Raw genomic sequence first — 16670 nt, forward strand, 5'->3', positions numbered from 1 at the left:
TACATAAAGTGCAGCATAGATTCATCTCACTGCCTCACTACTGAGCGTGTACGTAAAGTGCAGCACAGATTCATCTCACTACTGAGCGTGTACATAAAGTGCAGCAGATTCATCTCACTACTGAGCGTGTACATAAAGTGCAGCACAGATTCATCTCACTACTGAGCGTGTACATAAAGTGCAGCACAGATTCATCTCACGGCCTCACTACTGAGCGTGTACATAAAGTGCAGCACAGATTCATCTCACTGCCTCACTACTGAGCGTGTACATAAAGTGCTGCACAGATTCATCTCACGGCCTCACTACTGAGCGTGTACATAAAGTGCAGCACAGATTCATCTCACTGCCTCACTACTGAGCGTGTACATAAAGTGCAGCACAGATTCATCTCACTGCCTCACTACTGAGCGTGTACATAAACTGCAGCACAGATTCATCTCACTGCCTCACTACTGAGCGTGTACATTAAGTGCAGCACAGATTCATCTCACGGCCTCACCACTGAGCGTGTACATAAAGTGCTGCACAGATTCATCTCACGGCCTCACCACTGAGCGTGTACATAAAGTGCAGCACAGATTCATCTCACTGCCTCACTACTGAGCATGTACATAAAGTGCAGCACAGATTCATCTCACTGCCTCACTACTGAGCGTGTACGTAAAGTGCAGCACAGATTCATCTCACTACTGAGCGTGTACATAAAGTGCAGCACAGATTCATCTCACTACTGAGCGTGTACATAAAGTGCAGCACAGATTCATCTCACTACTGAGCGTGTACATAAAGTGCAGCACAGATTCATCTCACTACTGAGCGTGTACATAAAGTGTAGCACAGATTCATCTCACTGCCTCACTACTGAGCGTGTACGTAAAGTGCAGCACAGATTCATCTCACTACTGAGCGTGTACATAAAGTGCAGCACAGATTCATCTCACTACTGAGCGTGTACATAAAGTGCAGCACAGATTCATCTCACTACTGAGCGTGTACATAAAGTGCAGCACAGATTCATCTCACTACTGAGCGTGTACATAAAGTGCAGCACAGATTCATCTCACTACTGAGCGTGTACATAAAGTGCAGCACAGATTCCTCTCACTGCCCCACTACTGAGCGTGTACATAAAGTGCAGCACAGATTCATCTCAGCTAAACGCCGAGATCCTTAGATCAGGAACAGAACAGACATTTATAGGACCTTTCATAGCTTTCCCAGATTCTTATGAAAACATTTACAGCACATCCTACATTGAACTACTGTACCCAATTTATTATATATTTTAGGAGTCTGAATTGGTCCATTTTATACCGATTCCAACTCCACCAAAATATACACTGACTCCACAGCCCTGCATCCTACAAAGAAATGCAAGCAGAAACTATCCAAAAATGCACCTCTTAAAGGGGTTGTCCACTACTATTTCAAATATGCCAAAGCGTTTTTATGATGAAAAGCAGCTTCTTTGTAATTACCTCCTTCTGCTTTTTTTGCCTGTGAGCGGCGCTATCACTGGCTGCTGACAGGCATCACGTGACCTCCGGCTGCAGCCAGCTCTGACATCCGCTGACGTCACAATAAGTCCAGGTTGCAGCCGGGGGTCTCTCTCTTCTGCGTTCCACCGGTGGCTGCTTGGCTGTGGGCGGGGTTATCCCAGAGCATCACACCCAGCATTCAAGGTGCGCTCTCCCTCTCCCCATTCATTGGGAAAGCGCGCGGTGGATGCTGAGTGTGACGCGGTGGGGTAACCAAGCCCACAACCCAGCAGCCACCGCTGGACCCCAGCGCTGAGTCACGCCTCAATAGACAGGACGTCAGCGGGGGGTTACGTGCTGTCTGTGAGCGACCAGTGATAACACCGCTCACAGGCAGAGGGAGGTAATTATAAAGAAGTTGTTTTTCATCATAAAAACGCTCTGGTATATTTTAAATAGTAGTGTACAACCCCTTTAAAACGGCAAATTCTACAAATGACCATTTTCAGTTCTTTACAACCTTTTAAATGTTTGGAAACTCCAGGAGGAGTGTGTGTGTGTGTGGGGGGGGGGGGGGGGGGTATCGAAATCTGTGTTCATGTATGTTTATTTTGTATGCGTAAAAATTCAATAAAAATCTTATCTGACTTTAAAAAAAAAAAAAAAAAAAAAGTTTGGAAATTGTGCTGTACATAATAATTTGGAACAGTGCATTATGAGTTTAGTTTAAAAATAAACTGACTCATTTGCATCAACCATTTATGAAAATCAGAAAAAAGATCCTAGTTACTTACCGTTAATGGGATTTTACAGAGCCTATGACAGCACCACCTGAGAGAGGGTATTCGCCCACCAAGGACAGGAACCTACTGAATAAAAAGGCTGTACCTCTCTTCCGCATCAGTTTTTGATTCAGAGCATGAGAGGGCCTCCGAACAATAGGTTAGTGCATAACTACCACCTAAACATTTCTTAATAAAACACCCTAAGAAGTGCACACCATAAGTGATAAAGGGGAGGGAATTAATAGGGTGCTGTCATGGGCTCTGTAAAATCCCATTACCGGTAAGTAGCTAGGATCTTTTCCCCTTCTTCCATGACAGCACCACCTGAGAGATTTAGAGAGATCAGATACCAGAGGGAGGGATCACCACTTGCAACACCTTTCTCCCAAAGGACAGTTCAGTAGAAGAGGAAAGGTCAAGACGGTAATGCTTATAAAATGTAGCGGGGGATGACCAAGTTGCCGCCTTACATATGATGTCGATGGGCACATCCGCCTTCTCCACCCAGGAAGCAGCTACAGCCCTGGTGGAGTGGGCCTTGAGGTTCTCTGGAACCGGCAGATTGCTAGAAGAGTACGCTAAGCCAATGGTGTCTCTGACCCACCTAGCTATGGTCCCCCTTGTAACCTTAAGCCCTTTCCTAGCCCCCTGAAATGAGATGATTAAGCCGTCACTTTTTCTCCAGGCCTTTGCTACCTCCAAATATTGGACTAATACCCTGTTAACATCTAAAGTGTGAAGTTTTTGTTCCTCTGAATATCTAGGATCAGGATAGAAGGAAGGGAGAGTAATTACTTGTGTCCTATAGAATTCGGAGGCCACTTTTGGAAGATAGGCCGGATCTGGTCTTAAGATTACTCTATCCATACACACTTGAGTGAACGGATGGTTAACTGACAGAGCGTGCAGATCACTAACCCTACAAGCTGACGTTAGAGCTACCAGCATGGCTGTTTTTAAGGTGAGAATTTTCTCCGAAACTTCCTCTAAGGGCTCAAAGGGGGACTTGGTTAGTGCTTCTAGAACCAGATTAAGGTCCCAAGGAGGCATCCTTGGAGTAGGAATAGGTCTAGATCTACTGCAAGCTTTAATGAATCTGATGATCCACCTATTCGCTGCTAAGTCGTAATTATATAGTGCCCCCAGAGCTGATACTTGTACCTTAAGGGTACTGGTGGCTAACCCCATGCTTAAGCCTTTCTGAAGGAATTCCAGGATGGTCCCAATAGGAACCCTCCCTTTGGCGGACTGACCCGAGGTAGACAGAAACTTAGCCCAGGTTCTGCCATAGATCTTAGTCGTCACTGGCTTCCTACTCGCCAGTAGAGTAGTAACTAGACTTGGAGAGAACCCCTCCTGTGTTAGTAGCAACCTTTCAAAATCCAGACCGTCAAATGCAGGCCCGATCTTTGGGGATGGAACACTGGGCCCTGCCTGAGGAGATCTGGGGTGTCCGGAAGAACCCATGGATCCGCTTGGGACATTCTCTTCATCCAAGTGAACCATGGTCTCTTGGGCCAAAACGGGGCGATCAATATAACCCTCGCCTGTTCTTCTCGGATCTTCCTCAGGATAGTAGGGATCAGCATTAGAGGGGGAAAGGCATAGACCAGAGTAAAGTCCCAAGGAATTTGCAGCGCGTCCACTGCAAACGGCATCTCCTTTGGATTCAAGGAGCAAAAGATTTTCGTCTTCCGATTGTGTTTGTTCGCAAACAGATCTATCTGAGGTTGTCCCCATTGGCCGACAATTTCCTGGAATACCGCTGGATTCAATTCCCATTCTCCTTGTTTCAATATGTGTCGGCTTTTACGTTCTCCTCTCCTCTTATATGCAGCGCCGAGAGCGTAAATAGATGATTCTCCGCAAAGTTAAGGATCTGGTCCGCTACTAACATCAGAAGAAGGGATCTGGTACCCCCCTGACGATTGATGTAGGCGACTGTCGATCGGTTGTCCGACATTATCCGGATGTGATGACCCTGAAGAAGAGAACTGAACCCTACTAGTGCATTTCTGACAGCCAACAGCTCTCTCATGTTGGAGGAGAGACCCATCTCGCTGTTCGACCAAAGGCCTTGTATTGAATGATCTCTCAGGTGAGCTCCCCAGCCTTCTGCGCTTGTGTCTGTCGTAATCGTATCCGACACCTGCAAAGACCAAGGAACCCCCAGAGAATGATTTACCGGATTCATCCACCACTCCAGCGAGTTGATTACTAAACTTGAAAGGGATATTTTTCCATCGAGGCGACCTCTGAGCCGTTTGTCTGCTGTCAGGATCTACTGCTGAAGACATCTGGTATGGAACTGGGCCCACTGAACTGCTGGGATACAAGATGTCATCGTACCCAATAGAGACATTACATTTCTCAATGTCATGGATGGATTGTTGATTACGCGTGATATGAGGGAGCTGATCTTTAGTTTCTTGTCCTCTGGCAGAAAACAATTCTGGTTTTCCGAGTCCAAAATGAGACCCAGGAATGACTGAACCTTTTTTGGTTCTAGTCTCGATTTTTCTAAGTTTAACATCCAACCCAGGCCATGACTTCTACCAGAGCCAGTGCGCAGAGCTGTTTTGATCTGCTCACCAATAAAAAATCGTCCAGGTAAGGGATGACTAGGATATCTTTCTCCCTTAGATGCGCTGTGACTTCCAGGATAATCTTTGTAAAAACCCTTGGAGCCATGGAGATGCCAAAGGGAAGAGCTGCGAACTAAAAATGCCTTATGTGCTTGCCGAACCGTACAGCAACCCTCAGAAACTGTTGGTGTGCAGGAAAGATTGGGACGTGATGGTAGGCGTCCTTCAAATCGAGGACGCACATATAGCATTCTGGAAACAACATTTTTTTGGCCGATTTTATTGATTCCATTTTGAATGGCCTGTAAATCAAATGATCGTTCAGCTTCTTCAAGTTGACAATGGTTCGGAAGGAGCCATCCGGCTTCTTTATTAGGAAGAGAGTTGAGTAAAACCCTCTCCCTTGCTCGGGTACAGGTGTTTCTACCAGAACCCCCTTCACAACCAGAGTGAGTACTTCCTATTGCAGGGCCATCTGTTCCCTTAGGCCTCTGGGGGCTGAAATCCTGACGGTGTTCCTGGGAATGTCTTTGAATTCCAACTTCAGCCCCCTCCTGATTATCCCTAAAATCCAAGCACTGGACAATATTTTTTCCCAGGCAGGCAGGAAGTGGGACAACCTTCCTCCCACCTGGGGAGATCCGTCACTTAGGCTATGTGCCCACGTAGCAGATTTGATGCAGAGCGTTTTTGCCTCTCTCTGGCAGAAAAAAACGCATGCAGATTTACATGCGTTTTTTCTGCCAGAGAGAAGCGTTTTTACATGCGTTTTCGCATGCGTTTTTTCAAGCAGTTTTCCAAGCGATTTTGAGCATCACTTGGAAAAGTGCTTGACAAGTTGGTCACACAATATACAGTTATATGAAAAAGTTTGGGCACCCCTATTAATCTTAAGCTTAATGTTTTATAAAAATTGGTGTTTTTGCAACAGCTATTTCAGTTTGATATATGTAATAACTGTTGGACACAGTAATGTTTCTGCCTTGAAATGAGGTTTATTGTACTAACAGAAAATGTGCAATCTGCATTCAAACAAAATTTGACAGGTGCATAAGTATGGGCACCTCACCAGAAAAGTGACATTAATATTTAGTAGATCCTCCTTTTGCAAAAATAACAGCCTCTAGTCGCTTCCTGTAGCTTTTAATGATTTCCTGGATCCTGGATGAAGGTATTTTTGACCATTCCTCTTCACAAAACAATTCCAGTTCAGTTAAGTTTGATGGTCGCCGAGCATGGACAGCCTTCTTCAAATGATCCCACAGATGTTCAATGATATTCAGGTCTGGGGACTGGGATGGCCATTCCAGAACATTGTAATTGTTCCTCTGCATGAATGCCTGAGTAGATTTGGAGCGGTGTTTTGGATCATTGTCTTGCTGAAAGATCCATCCCCTGCGTAACTTCAACTTTGTCACTGATTCTTGAACATTATTGTCAAGAATCTGCTGATACTGAGTGGAATCCATGTGTCCCTCAACTCTATCAAGATTCCCGGTGCCGGCATTGGCCACACAGCCCCAAAGCATGATGGAACCTCCACCAAATTTTACTGTGGGTAGCAAGTGTTTTTCTTGGAATGCTGTGTTTTTTTGCCGCCATGCATAACGCCTTTTTGTATGACCAAACAACTCAATCTTGGTTTCATCAGTCCACAGGACTTTCTTCCAAAAAGAAATTGGCTTCTCCAAATGTGCTTTTGCATACCTCAGCCGACTCGGTTTGTGGCGTGCTTGCAGAAACGGCTTCTTTCGCATCACTCTCCCATACAGCTTCTCCTTGTGCAAAGTGCGTTGTATAGTTGATCGATGCACAGTGACACCATCTGCAGCAAGTTGATGCTGCAGCTCTCTGGAGGTGGTCTGAGGATTGTCCTTGACTGATCTCACCATTCTTCTCCTCTGCCTTTCTGTTGTTTTTCTTGGCCTGCCACTTCTGGCCTTAACAAGAACTGTCCCTGTGTTCTTCCATTTCCTTACTATGTTGCTCACAGTGGAAACTGACAGGTTAAATCTCTGAGACAGCTTTTTGTATCCTTCCCCTGAATAACTATGTTGAATAATCTTTGTTTTCAGATCATTTGACAGTTGTTTTGAGGAGCCCATGATGCCACTCTTCAGAGGAGATTCAAACAGGAGAACAACTTGCAAGTGGCCACTTTAAGAAGCTTTTCTCATGATTGCATACATCTGGCTATGAAGTTCAAAGCTCAATGAGGTTACAAAACCAAAAAAAGTGCTTTAGTAAGTCAGTAAAAAGTAGGTAGGAGTATTTAAAACAAGAAAATGATAAGGGTGCCCATACTTATGCACCTGTCAAATTTTATTTGAATGCAGATTGTACATTTTCTGTTAGTACAATAAACCTCATTTCAAGGCAGAAACATTACTGTGTCCAACAGTTATTACATATATCAAACTGAAATAGCTGTTGCAAAAACACCAATTTTTATAAAACATTAAGCTTAAGATTAATAGGGGTGCCCAAACTTTTTCATATAACTGTAAGTCCATGCTTTAAATGCAGCATCTATAGTTAAAAAAAAAAAAAAAAAAAGAGAATTAAAACGTTAAAAATCAAAAAAAACCTGTATACTCACCTCTCCAGTCTCCTCCCGGCGGCGATCCTCTCTCTTCGGCGTCCCGCAGTGTACCGTCAGGACCTGCGGTGACGTCATTTAGTCAGCTGATGGTCACGCGACCATCACCTGACCGCCGACGTCAGCGGTCGCGTGACCATCAGTTGACTAAATGACGTCACCGCAGGTCCTGACAGTACACCGCGGGACGCCAAGGAAAGAGGACGTGGCCGGGAGCAGACCGGGGGCCACCGGAGAGTTGAATATACAGGTTTTGTTTGTTTTTAACTTTTTTATTTCTTTTTTTCACCGCGTGGTAGCCGGGATGAAGAGGAGTTGTAGTCTCCTCTTCATCCCGGGTACCACATGCACCATGATTACGCTGCAAATTTGCGGCCATTGAATTTAATTGAAACAAAGCAAATCCACATATACCTGCGGGTTTGCTGCATTTCAATGTTCTTCAATGGCCGCGAATTTGCAGCGTAATCGCTGTAGAAATGGTCATGCTGCGTTTTGCAACGCAATGTGAATTTGGCACGCAAATTAGCGCATCATGTGCACAGCACATCCGAATTCACATTGCTTTGCATGGCAGACTGTTTTACAAGCGTTTTTTGCAGCCGTAAAAACGCTGCAAAAACGCTACGTGGGCACATGGCCTTAGGGGCTTCGGCTTCCTGTCTCTCCAACCACTTTGGTCTCTAGTAAACTTGCTCTGATTGTATTTCCTTTTCCGAAAGGAGCTCTTATATCGGGGAACAGACACAGTAGGAAACCCATGTTTCTTGTCCGCTGCCTTATCCAGGATGTCATCTAAGGCCTTCCCAAAAAGAAAGTCCCCTTCGCAAGGGATTGAGCAAAGTTTAGATTTTGACTGCACATCCCCCGGCCAGCTCTTGAGCCATAATGCCCTGCGGGCTGCATTAGAAAGATTTGCTGACCCGGCAGCCAGCCTAACTGAATCTGCAAGGAATGCAGCCGCCCCTTGCAAAAGAGGCAGACCTGACAGAATTTTCTCTCTAGAGACATTCCCTTTGATCTGGTCCTCTAACTGTTGAAGCCAGATCATCATAGACCTAGCGGTGCAGGTGGCTGCCACTGCCGGTTTAAGAGCCCCAGCCGAGGACTCCCAGACCTGTTTTAAAAAAGACTTCGCTTTTTTATCAAGCGGATCTTTTAGGGTCCCCAAATCCTCAAAGGGTAGGGTGGATCTTTTTGAGGACTTCGCGATGGCCACATCAATTTTAGGGGTTTTGTCCCACTTAGCTGCATCTTCCTCTTCAAAGGGGCATCCCCGCTTAGAAGGCGGCGGCAGCTGGCCTTTCCTCTTCCACACCTGCCGGCTGGAACGCGCTACGCAGCAGAGTCCCTCCTGCGCGTGCGCAGACCCAGCGACTCCCGGCGCGCTTGCACGGGGATGACCCAGAAATCGTACCCCGCGCATGCGCAGATCCAGGCTTCCGGCGTGCTACGTCACAGGGCACGACGCGACCCTGCACGTGCGCAGCCCGCCCGGAAGGCCTGCCTGCCGGCGCGCCCAGCCACAGCCATCGTGCGTGCACAGACCCGGCTGCAGGACCCAGCGCATGCGGGAGAGGACCCCGGAAGGCGCCCCCCCCGCACGCAGACCCAGGTATAGCAAGATGGGGCTGGGAACAGAGGGCCATCTGCTGTCTCTTCACGGCCTCCAGGCCGCATCGATCCCGGGATCCACTGCAGACCCCAGGCACAGGTAGGCGAGGCACCACCTAGAGAGGCTCCCATCAAGGACAGGAACCAAAACTGATGCGGAAGAGAGGTACCGCCTTTTTATTCAGTAGGTTCCTGTCCTTGGTGGGCAGATACCCTCTCTCAGGTGGTGCTGTCATGGGAGAAGGGGAAAAATATAAATTTGCATAATAATTTGGAACGCGGTGAAAATTAACCCTTTCACCGAGTATGCTCGGGCCGAGCTCCGAGTAATTATAGCTGCTCGGTGATATGGTTGAATCGGCTCCCGTGTGCATGATTTGCAACTGTTTGACAGTTTTATTACATGTGAGGAATGTCTATTTCTTACACATTCCTCACATGTAATAAAACTGTCAAACGATTGCAAATCATGCACACGGGAGCGATTCAATCATATCACCGAGCAGCTATAAATACTCGGAGCTCGGCCCGAGCGTACTCGGACAGAACATAATCGATCAACACTAGGTATATTATAAATGGTTTATTACAAGGAGGTCACTTCTTGCCAGTGTTAAAAAGTAATTATGGTATGCGCAAAGACAAGTACTTCATGATCTCCAAATACTTGGCACGTAGCCCTCTTCTTTCTACTACAACAGACATTTGTATTGCACTTTCTACATAAAGGACCCAGAAAATTACAATTTTATTACTAAGGTTCTTAACCCTTTATTTCGACCTGCAATATTTTGACAATAATAATCTTTTCTTTGGGCAAGCTTCTATCTTGCATTAGAAGTAAGAACTGAACCATTGTCACATCCTAAGTAAAGCCAAAATTAAATATTTTAGGTATACCCACATGTGTGCACCAAAGAAATTTGGGGTCTTTCATAAGTGTCCTCTCTGTCAACTTTTTATGGAATAAATTGTACGCATCCTCCTCCAGAGTGTCCCGTAACTGGAAAGCACCCCAGAAAAAAATGAAGTTATTACACACTTGTATTATAAATCAAAAACCATGATAAAAGCAATAAGTAAATACAGATGTTTGATATATTTTACAATAAATAACTCAATAAAGTTCAACTGTTTGTACACCAATCAAAAAGGCAAACCAGTCTGAATATTCTTCTAGTGTGTGTGAAGCACCTATGGGAAGATTTTAAGAGATTCTAATGGAAAAAAATGTTTTGCTTCCACAGATTCATATAAAATGGGTACATTGCTGAAAAATAAACTTACCAGGATATCAAGTGTAGAAAAATAGTGTAAGAGTTCACCCTCATCACTAATCTCTGGCTCCTCGCATGCTGGGCACACCATATCTCTAATGTGTTTCTCCTTTAATGCAACCGTAAAGTGCATCCGAAAGCAGTCTGGGCAGATGCAGCACTCGCAAGACGTTAAAGAGCGCATCTGGAAAAGAGGCAAGATCAAAAATTTTGTATGTGGTGACTGCAAATAACCTACAGGAAAGGTATTGCTGCATACACTTAATCTTCAGGAGCACACTGTTGTTGACTAGATACTTTAAGCCCAATCTTCAGGAGCACACTGTTGTTGACTAGATACTTTAAGCCCAATCTTCAGGAGCACACTGTTGTTGACTAGATACTTTAAGCCCAATCTTCAGGAGCACACTGTTGTTGACTATCTACTTTAAGCCCAATCTTCAGAAGCACACTGTTGTTGACTAGCTACTTTAACCCCAATCACCAGGAGCACATGGTTGCTGACTAGGAACATTTAACCCCCTTTGTGCATATAGGCATAACTGTACAATTTTGGCAGAGTACTCTCAACACAAAACTGCTTCCTTTCATTAATACGTCTACACCCTTTTCCCACCAATTACAGATCAAGGCCTGTATTTTACAACAACCTTTGGATGACTATGGAAATCTGACTGCAAACAATGAACAGTGTTCCTCTGTCTGAAGAAGAGCATTTCTGATCTGGATGCCAAACAATAAAGGCAGTCTGCACAGAACTTATCATGGCTGTTTTAATATAGTGCAGAAGGGATAGCTGCCAGATCACAGTCCCCCTCCACAGCAGCATCAATGAGATCTCAGTCAGCCTGCATTTATGATGGGCAAGTACCACCAAAACACCTGTTCATGGAAAAAAGACTAATCTGCAAGTTTGTACCGACAATGTATTACAAATCAGACTTGATACTCAGCTGGTCTCTTTAAGGAGAGCCAATCCTACTACCCTGCCCCAAGCACCTCCAGGGGCATCTCATTCAGTCAACCAAGCTTAAGGGTCGGATCTCCAGAGATACAACACCTATGACATGGATAGTTAATGAGTGTAAATTCTGTGAAAATCCCTTTAAATTAAGAAAACTAAATTTATGAAGCCCATCACCACTATTTCTAACATTATATGGCAATAATAATATATGCAAGTAAAAAAAAGGTGGAGGTGAACAAACTCTGGTGCTGCAAAAAGTGGAATACTATAAAATGAGCATCCACACTGTTGTAGTGATGAGTGATATGCCAGTATTATTCTATGTGCCCAATGGTACCTTATTGCGTGGAAGCTGCCATCCACAGACTGCACATTCTTGAGTTAGCATCCTCTTGATAAAGTCACGGTCTTGTGATTCCCTCACTGCTTCAACAACATCCTGAAGGTTATACCGTCCTTCACCTTCCTGAAGCAGCGAGAGAGCCAGCTCTGCACGTCCCCAACTATGTAGAGCATGTTCTGCAAGCAATCGTCTAAGAAGTGCCTAAAAGATCAGGAACAGCTTTAGTATCCAAACTACAAAATCCTACTCATCAAACACACTAAATAGATCACAAGCACCTGTCTGTCTCCAGAGTTTATCTCAAATGGAACTTCTTTATCTTCCCATAGACGTTTGAGAAAGGGCTCCAGAAGAGGTTTTTGTAAAATGCTAAGTGCTCTAGTTACACTGCCGGCACTCTCATAGAGGGCAGCAACCACTTTATCTCGATTTTGGAAGCCAAGGCCACATAGTTCTTCCACCTAGAAAGTGTAACCAAAGAGAGAGCGTTTAGTATACACTAACTGCATCACATCACTGTCTACAAAATTAGTAATTGCTGAGTAATTATCCATAAAAGTAAAACAATCGTGTGGATCTCTTTTAAGTGTAAACATTGTGCTCCCTTGCTAGTAACTAACCTTGTTCCTTCGCTGTATGATGCATAGGTTCACCGCTTCCTCCATATCACCTCCACATGATAGCCATGCACTACGAGCTTCTTCTGCTGTGAAAGCCCCCAGCTTGGAGCCTGCTTTCTGAGACGCAGCATCAATTAAATGTTCTAACACATAAACAAGCTCAGACTGCAGCCACGAAAGAGGCACCTCTGTACCCGAGTATCGTACTGCACTGCAAACTTCTTCTGGAGACACCCCATAGGCCTCCCCTTCCTGAAAGAATGGACATAGGATTACAAGTATGTAATGCTTTAACTTTCACTTATGAGTCTGTTTGTGCATTAATGTCCTAAACTGCAAATGAAGTTCAATAAATGGAAAACAAGTAACCACCACAAAAAAAAACACTAAAAATGTACAGTAACCCATGTTTTGGACAAATGGTACTTAGAGGTGGCTTTCATTCAATATATAAAGTAAAAAATATGTACAAATGTGTTAGTGATTGAGAAAGGGCTGTCTGAGTAGTGAACAACCCCTTTAAGTTATCCTATGTTTCCCCCAAGTAAAATAATAGTAAGTATACTCCCCTCTGGTGCGGGCGCCATTCCAGCAGGGTTGGCACTGGCAATCCCGGGGCTTGTGTGACATTATTATGTCACGCAAACTCTGCGGCCAGTTCACTGTCCCCTCCTTCAGACATAACAGACATCTGAAGGTATGAGAGCTGCAGCTGCTCTCTCACTTCTTCCGGATGTGTGATTTGTTCGAAGGAGGGGAGAGTGAAGTGGCTGTTGATTGGCCACAGGGATTGCCACGTGGCATGAGGGTTCAAGCTGCCAAAAAACGGATGTAAAACGCTCCCCAAAGCGAGTTTCGTGTGGTTGTAGTCTTGCTTTTTCAAGGGGAAGTTGTGACTTAAAGTCTTAAAATTTGCCAAATTTATCAAAGTGGCTTATGCTGTTGATAAATTTGTGCATTTTCGGAATGTCTTGTCTAAGTCGGCACCAGAATTTGCACCCAAATTTTGTCTTACTTTTCAATTTGATGGATTATGTGAGCAGCAAAAAGAGAACATAAGATGCCAAAGTGAGGTAGCAGGAGCCAACTTCAGCTATAGGGAACCAGTCCGGTCCCCTGAGTGTTCCAAAGTGCTGCTAGATGTCCAGAATTGAACATGTCTCATTACAAACACTTGCAGCTGCAGCGCTCCTCTTCTGCTGTTAGCTCAGTTGCAGAGCTGTGCCTGACTGCAACACTTTTAGCTTTCGCCTCTCACAGCTAGTGTGGAGAGAGAGTGTACAGCAAAGCTAACAGCACAGAGGAGAACTATAACATCAGATGTGTTTATAATGAGTTCTGCTGGACTGCCCCTCCCCCACACTGGCTGCCTGTGAGTTAGATTAAATCAGGCACAGCGCTGTTAGGCTGTGTGCCCACTATACGTTTTTTAAGTGCTTCCGCAGCGGCAATTCCGCTGCAGAAATGCTTAAAAAACGCTTGGTAGAAGGTCTGCCATGTTCCCCAATGATAATCCGCATGTGCTGTGCTCATGCTGCAGAAATTTCCGGTGCGGATTATCATTGCGGAAAAAAACGCAGCACTACCAATTATTTTGCAGAATCGCGGCGTTTTCGCCGCCATTGACTTGCATTGGACAGCATGATATCCGCATCACTGCATCTGCACATGCGGATATCACGCGGTTCAATGTGCGGATGGTACCCGGGTTTGGAGAAGAGGAGACTCTCCTAAGGACCCGGGTACCATAGTACCTGTAAAAAAAAGAATAAAATAAAAAATATACATTATACTTAGCTTTTGATGGCCCCCGGTGTCCTTATCTGATCAGTCGGCGGTCGCGTGACCCGTCACATGACTAAATGACGTCATGGCAGGTCCTTTTAGACCACCGCGAGCTGCCGGCAAGCCAGGACAGATCGGATAAGGACACCGGGGGCCATCAGAAAGTAAGTATAATATTTATTTTTTACCATTCTTTAAGGTCACACTATATAAATACATGCTGTTTGAATGGATTTATATAGTGTGACCAAGTTGTCAAGCACTTTCAAAGTGATGCTAAAATCGCTTGGAAAGCTCTTGTCAACCCGCATGCGGAAACGCATGTGAAGAACGCTTCACTTCCGCTTGTCCCTGGCAGGAAAACGCATGTAAAATCCGCATGAGTTTTTTCTGCCAGGGAGATGCAGAAACGCTCAGGAAAAATCTGTAGCATTTCGGCATCGTGGGCGCATAGCCTAAGAGTTCGCTTACACCACCATATAAATCAGTACAAACTGATAAAAAAAAAAAAGGTATTGAACTCGGACCAATGTTATTCAATGAGTCAGTGCTGCTGAACGTTTCTTTCAGAGCCAAATGCTGCAATTTGGCTCTGAAATTAGATGAGACTCACCCATTCAAGTCTGTGGGTGTGAGAAAAAAAAAATCTGATGCCATACAGAGCCACAGTATGACATCCAATTTTTACGGATACATTGCAGTTCTGAAACACAGGAAACTGTAAATGCTCCTGTAAATGATTAATAACTGCTGAGTAGAAAAAACGGATTGCATACGGACTGCACACAGATGACAAATGAAAAAAAAAAATTGTCCCACTTTTCTGGATGAAAATCAGACCGATTTTTTTTATACACTCGTGTGACCCTCGCCTAAGAGGACAACTGCAGCTGTACATTTGTTTGCAATAAGTATGTCCTGCTGAGTATGATTATAACTGTCAGTCATTACATGTCACACTGGTAGCGCCCCTTTCATTTAAAATAAGCTCTTAAGACAGATTCTCAGGGAGATCTAGGTCCAGTACATAATATAAAAATAAGCTATTAAGATTAGTGTTGAGCGAGTATGTTCTGTCCGAGTATGCTCGGGCCGAGCACCGAGTATTTACAGCTGCTTGGTGTTATGTTTGAATCGCTCCCATGTGCATGATTTGTGACTGTTTGACAGCTGTAATGCATGTGAGGAATGTGTAAGAAATAGACATTCCTCCCATGTAATAAAACTGTCAAACAGTTGCAAATCATGCACACGGGAGCGATTCAACCATATCACCGAGCAGCTGTAAATCATCGGTGCTCGGCTGAGCATACTCGGCGAAAGGGTTAACAAAACATACTCGCTCATCACTAATTAAGATCTAAGAAAAATGAGTATTTCTCTGAAATAAGACATCGGAATGTCAAGATATCATTATATTCAGATTTCTATTGCCTGCATGCCCATATAGACAGCTTAGGAGGGTTGATCATACAGACAGATTCCCTTTAATGCAGCCTTAAATATGAATTAGGATGGTCTACATAATACACATTGTGCACCTAAAATTTTCATTTGATGACACCAATTTGATGGATCTGGAAGCATGGGAAGGCGCTTTACAGATAGTGAGCACTGCAAGTTTCTTTTTTGCATTTCACTAACCTTAATCATTGCCACTATTTTTGCTCCATCCTCCTTTAATTGCTTTTGTCTCATCTCATCCTGATATTTTATCTGTCTGTCTTCTTCCTTTTTCTTATTTTCTTCTGTAGGTATCACTCCTTCGCTCGTTCGGTCACACACCTGACAAACACGGCCAGTGCACATGTTGTAAAAGGTGCAGTGCGAGCACTGCCAACCCTAGGGTCCACATAACAAAGGTTAAAGTACTTTCATCCCTTTCTCATTTATTTTTACAGCTTACTATCCTATTACAATTACCTTTGACATTTTCATTTGATTTTCCTTTTCACCATTTAGCCGTTCAGAAAAAATGTCCAAGCTGCTTCTCAAGTCCATGATGGGTCTCTCAGTCATGATTGAGTTGTCGGGGCTGCTTTTCTTTGAGCAAAGACTAGCATTGTTATTCACTTGGGTTAGTGACCTTGAGATAGTTCTCTCAATATCGGCAGATTTGTCATACATACTACCAGACACAGATGTCTTGCTATTTTCTGACACAGACATAAGTCTACTCTGGTCAGTTAAGCCAGTTGTCTTGTGAAAGTCTCCAGTTTCCTTAGTATCCATCAAGGTAAAAGCAGCAGACTCAAGGCCATCTCTAGATGGTTTCCCGGCTAAGCGAGGTCGCTCACACGCTCCACACAAGACGGCTGAAGAAGGATTTTGTAGAGTACAAGCCTGGCACACCCATGTGTCTTTCTGCAAAGAAGCTTCTAATGCCAAGCTTGATGCATTGTTACAACCACGGGGGCGATCACAGCCCACACACAGCACTGACCCCCCTCTATTTAAAATATGGCATGACATACATTGCCATGGTGGGCGAGATGAAACAGGTGAAACAAATTCATCATCCTTGAGCCTTTATTAAAAAAAAAAAAAAAAGAAAAAGAAGCCTTCAGAAGTCTGATTAAAGGGAATGTACATTTTTGTAACAATTGTTTTATTG

At 44.3% G+C, this 16670-nt stretch overlaps 1 protein-coding gene across 1 annotated transcript in view; it reads right to left on the minus strand.

Annotated features, from left to right (window-relative positions):
- Positions 1-16670, minus strand: part of RNF31 (ring finger protein 31) — a 54329-nt gene that overhangs the window by 19247 nt on the left and 18412 nt on the right. The window contains exons 8-14 of the mRNA XM_073671039.1: positions 15980-16583; positions 15701-15898; positions 12272-12523; positions 11930-12112; positions 11646-11852; positions 10352-10525; positions 9969-10067 (exon numbers count right to left, since the gene is read on the minus strand). Coding sequence (XP_073527140.1) covers positions 9969-10067; positions 10352-10525; positions 11646-11852; positions 11930-12112; positions 12272-12523; positions 15701-15898; positions 15980-16583 — 1717 coding nt within the window. The remainder of the gene's footprint in view (positions 1-9968; positions 10068-10351; positions 10526-11645; positions 11853-11929; positions 12113-12271; positions 12524-15700; positions 15899-15979; positions 16584-16670) is intronic.

This window comes from Phyllobates terribilis, unplaced genomic scaffold, assembly GCF_046119375.1.
Source record: "Phyllobates terribilis strain yellow unplaced genomic scaffold, ASM4611937v1 Scaffold_1__5_contigs__length_1240528914, whole genome shotgun sequence".
Lineage (NCBI taxonomy): Eukaryota > Metazoa > Chordata > Amphibia > Anura > Dendrobatidae > Phyllobates > Phyllobates terribilis.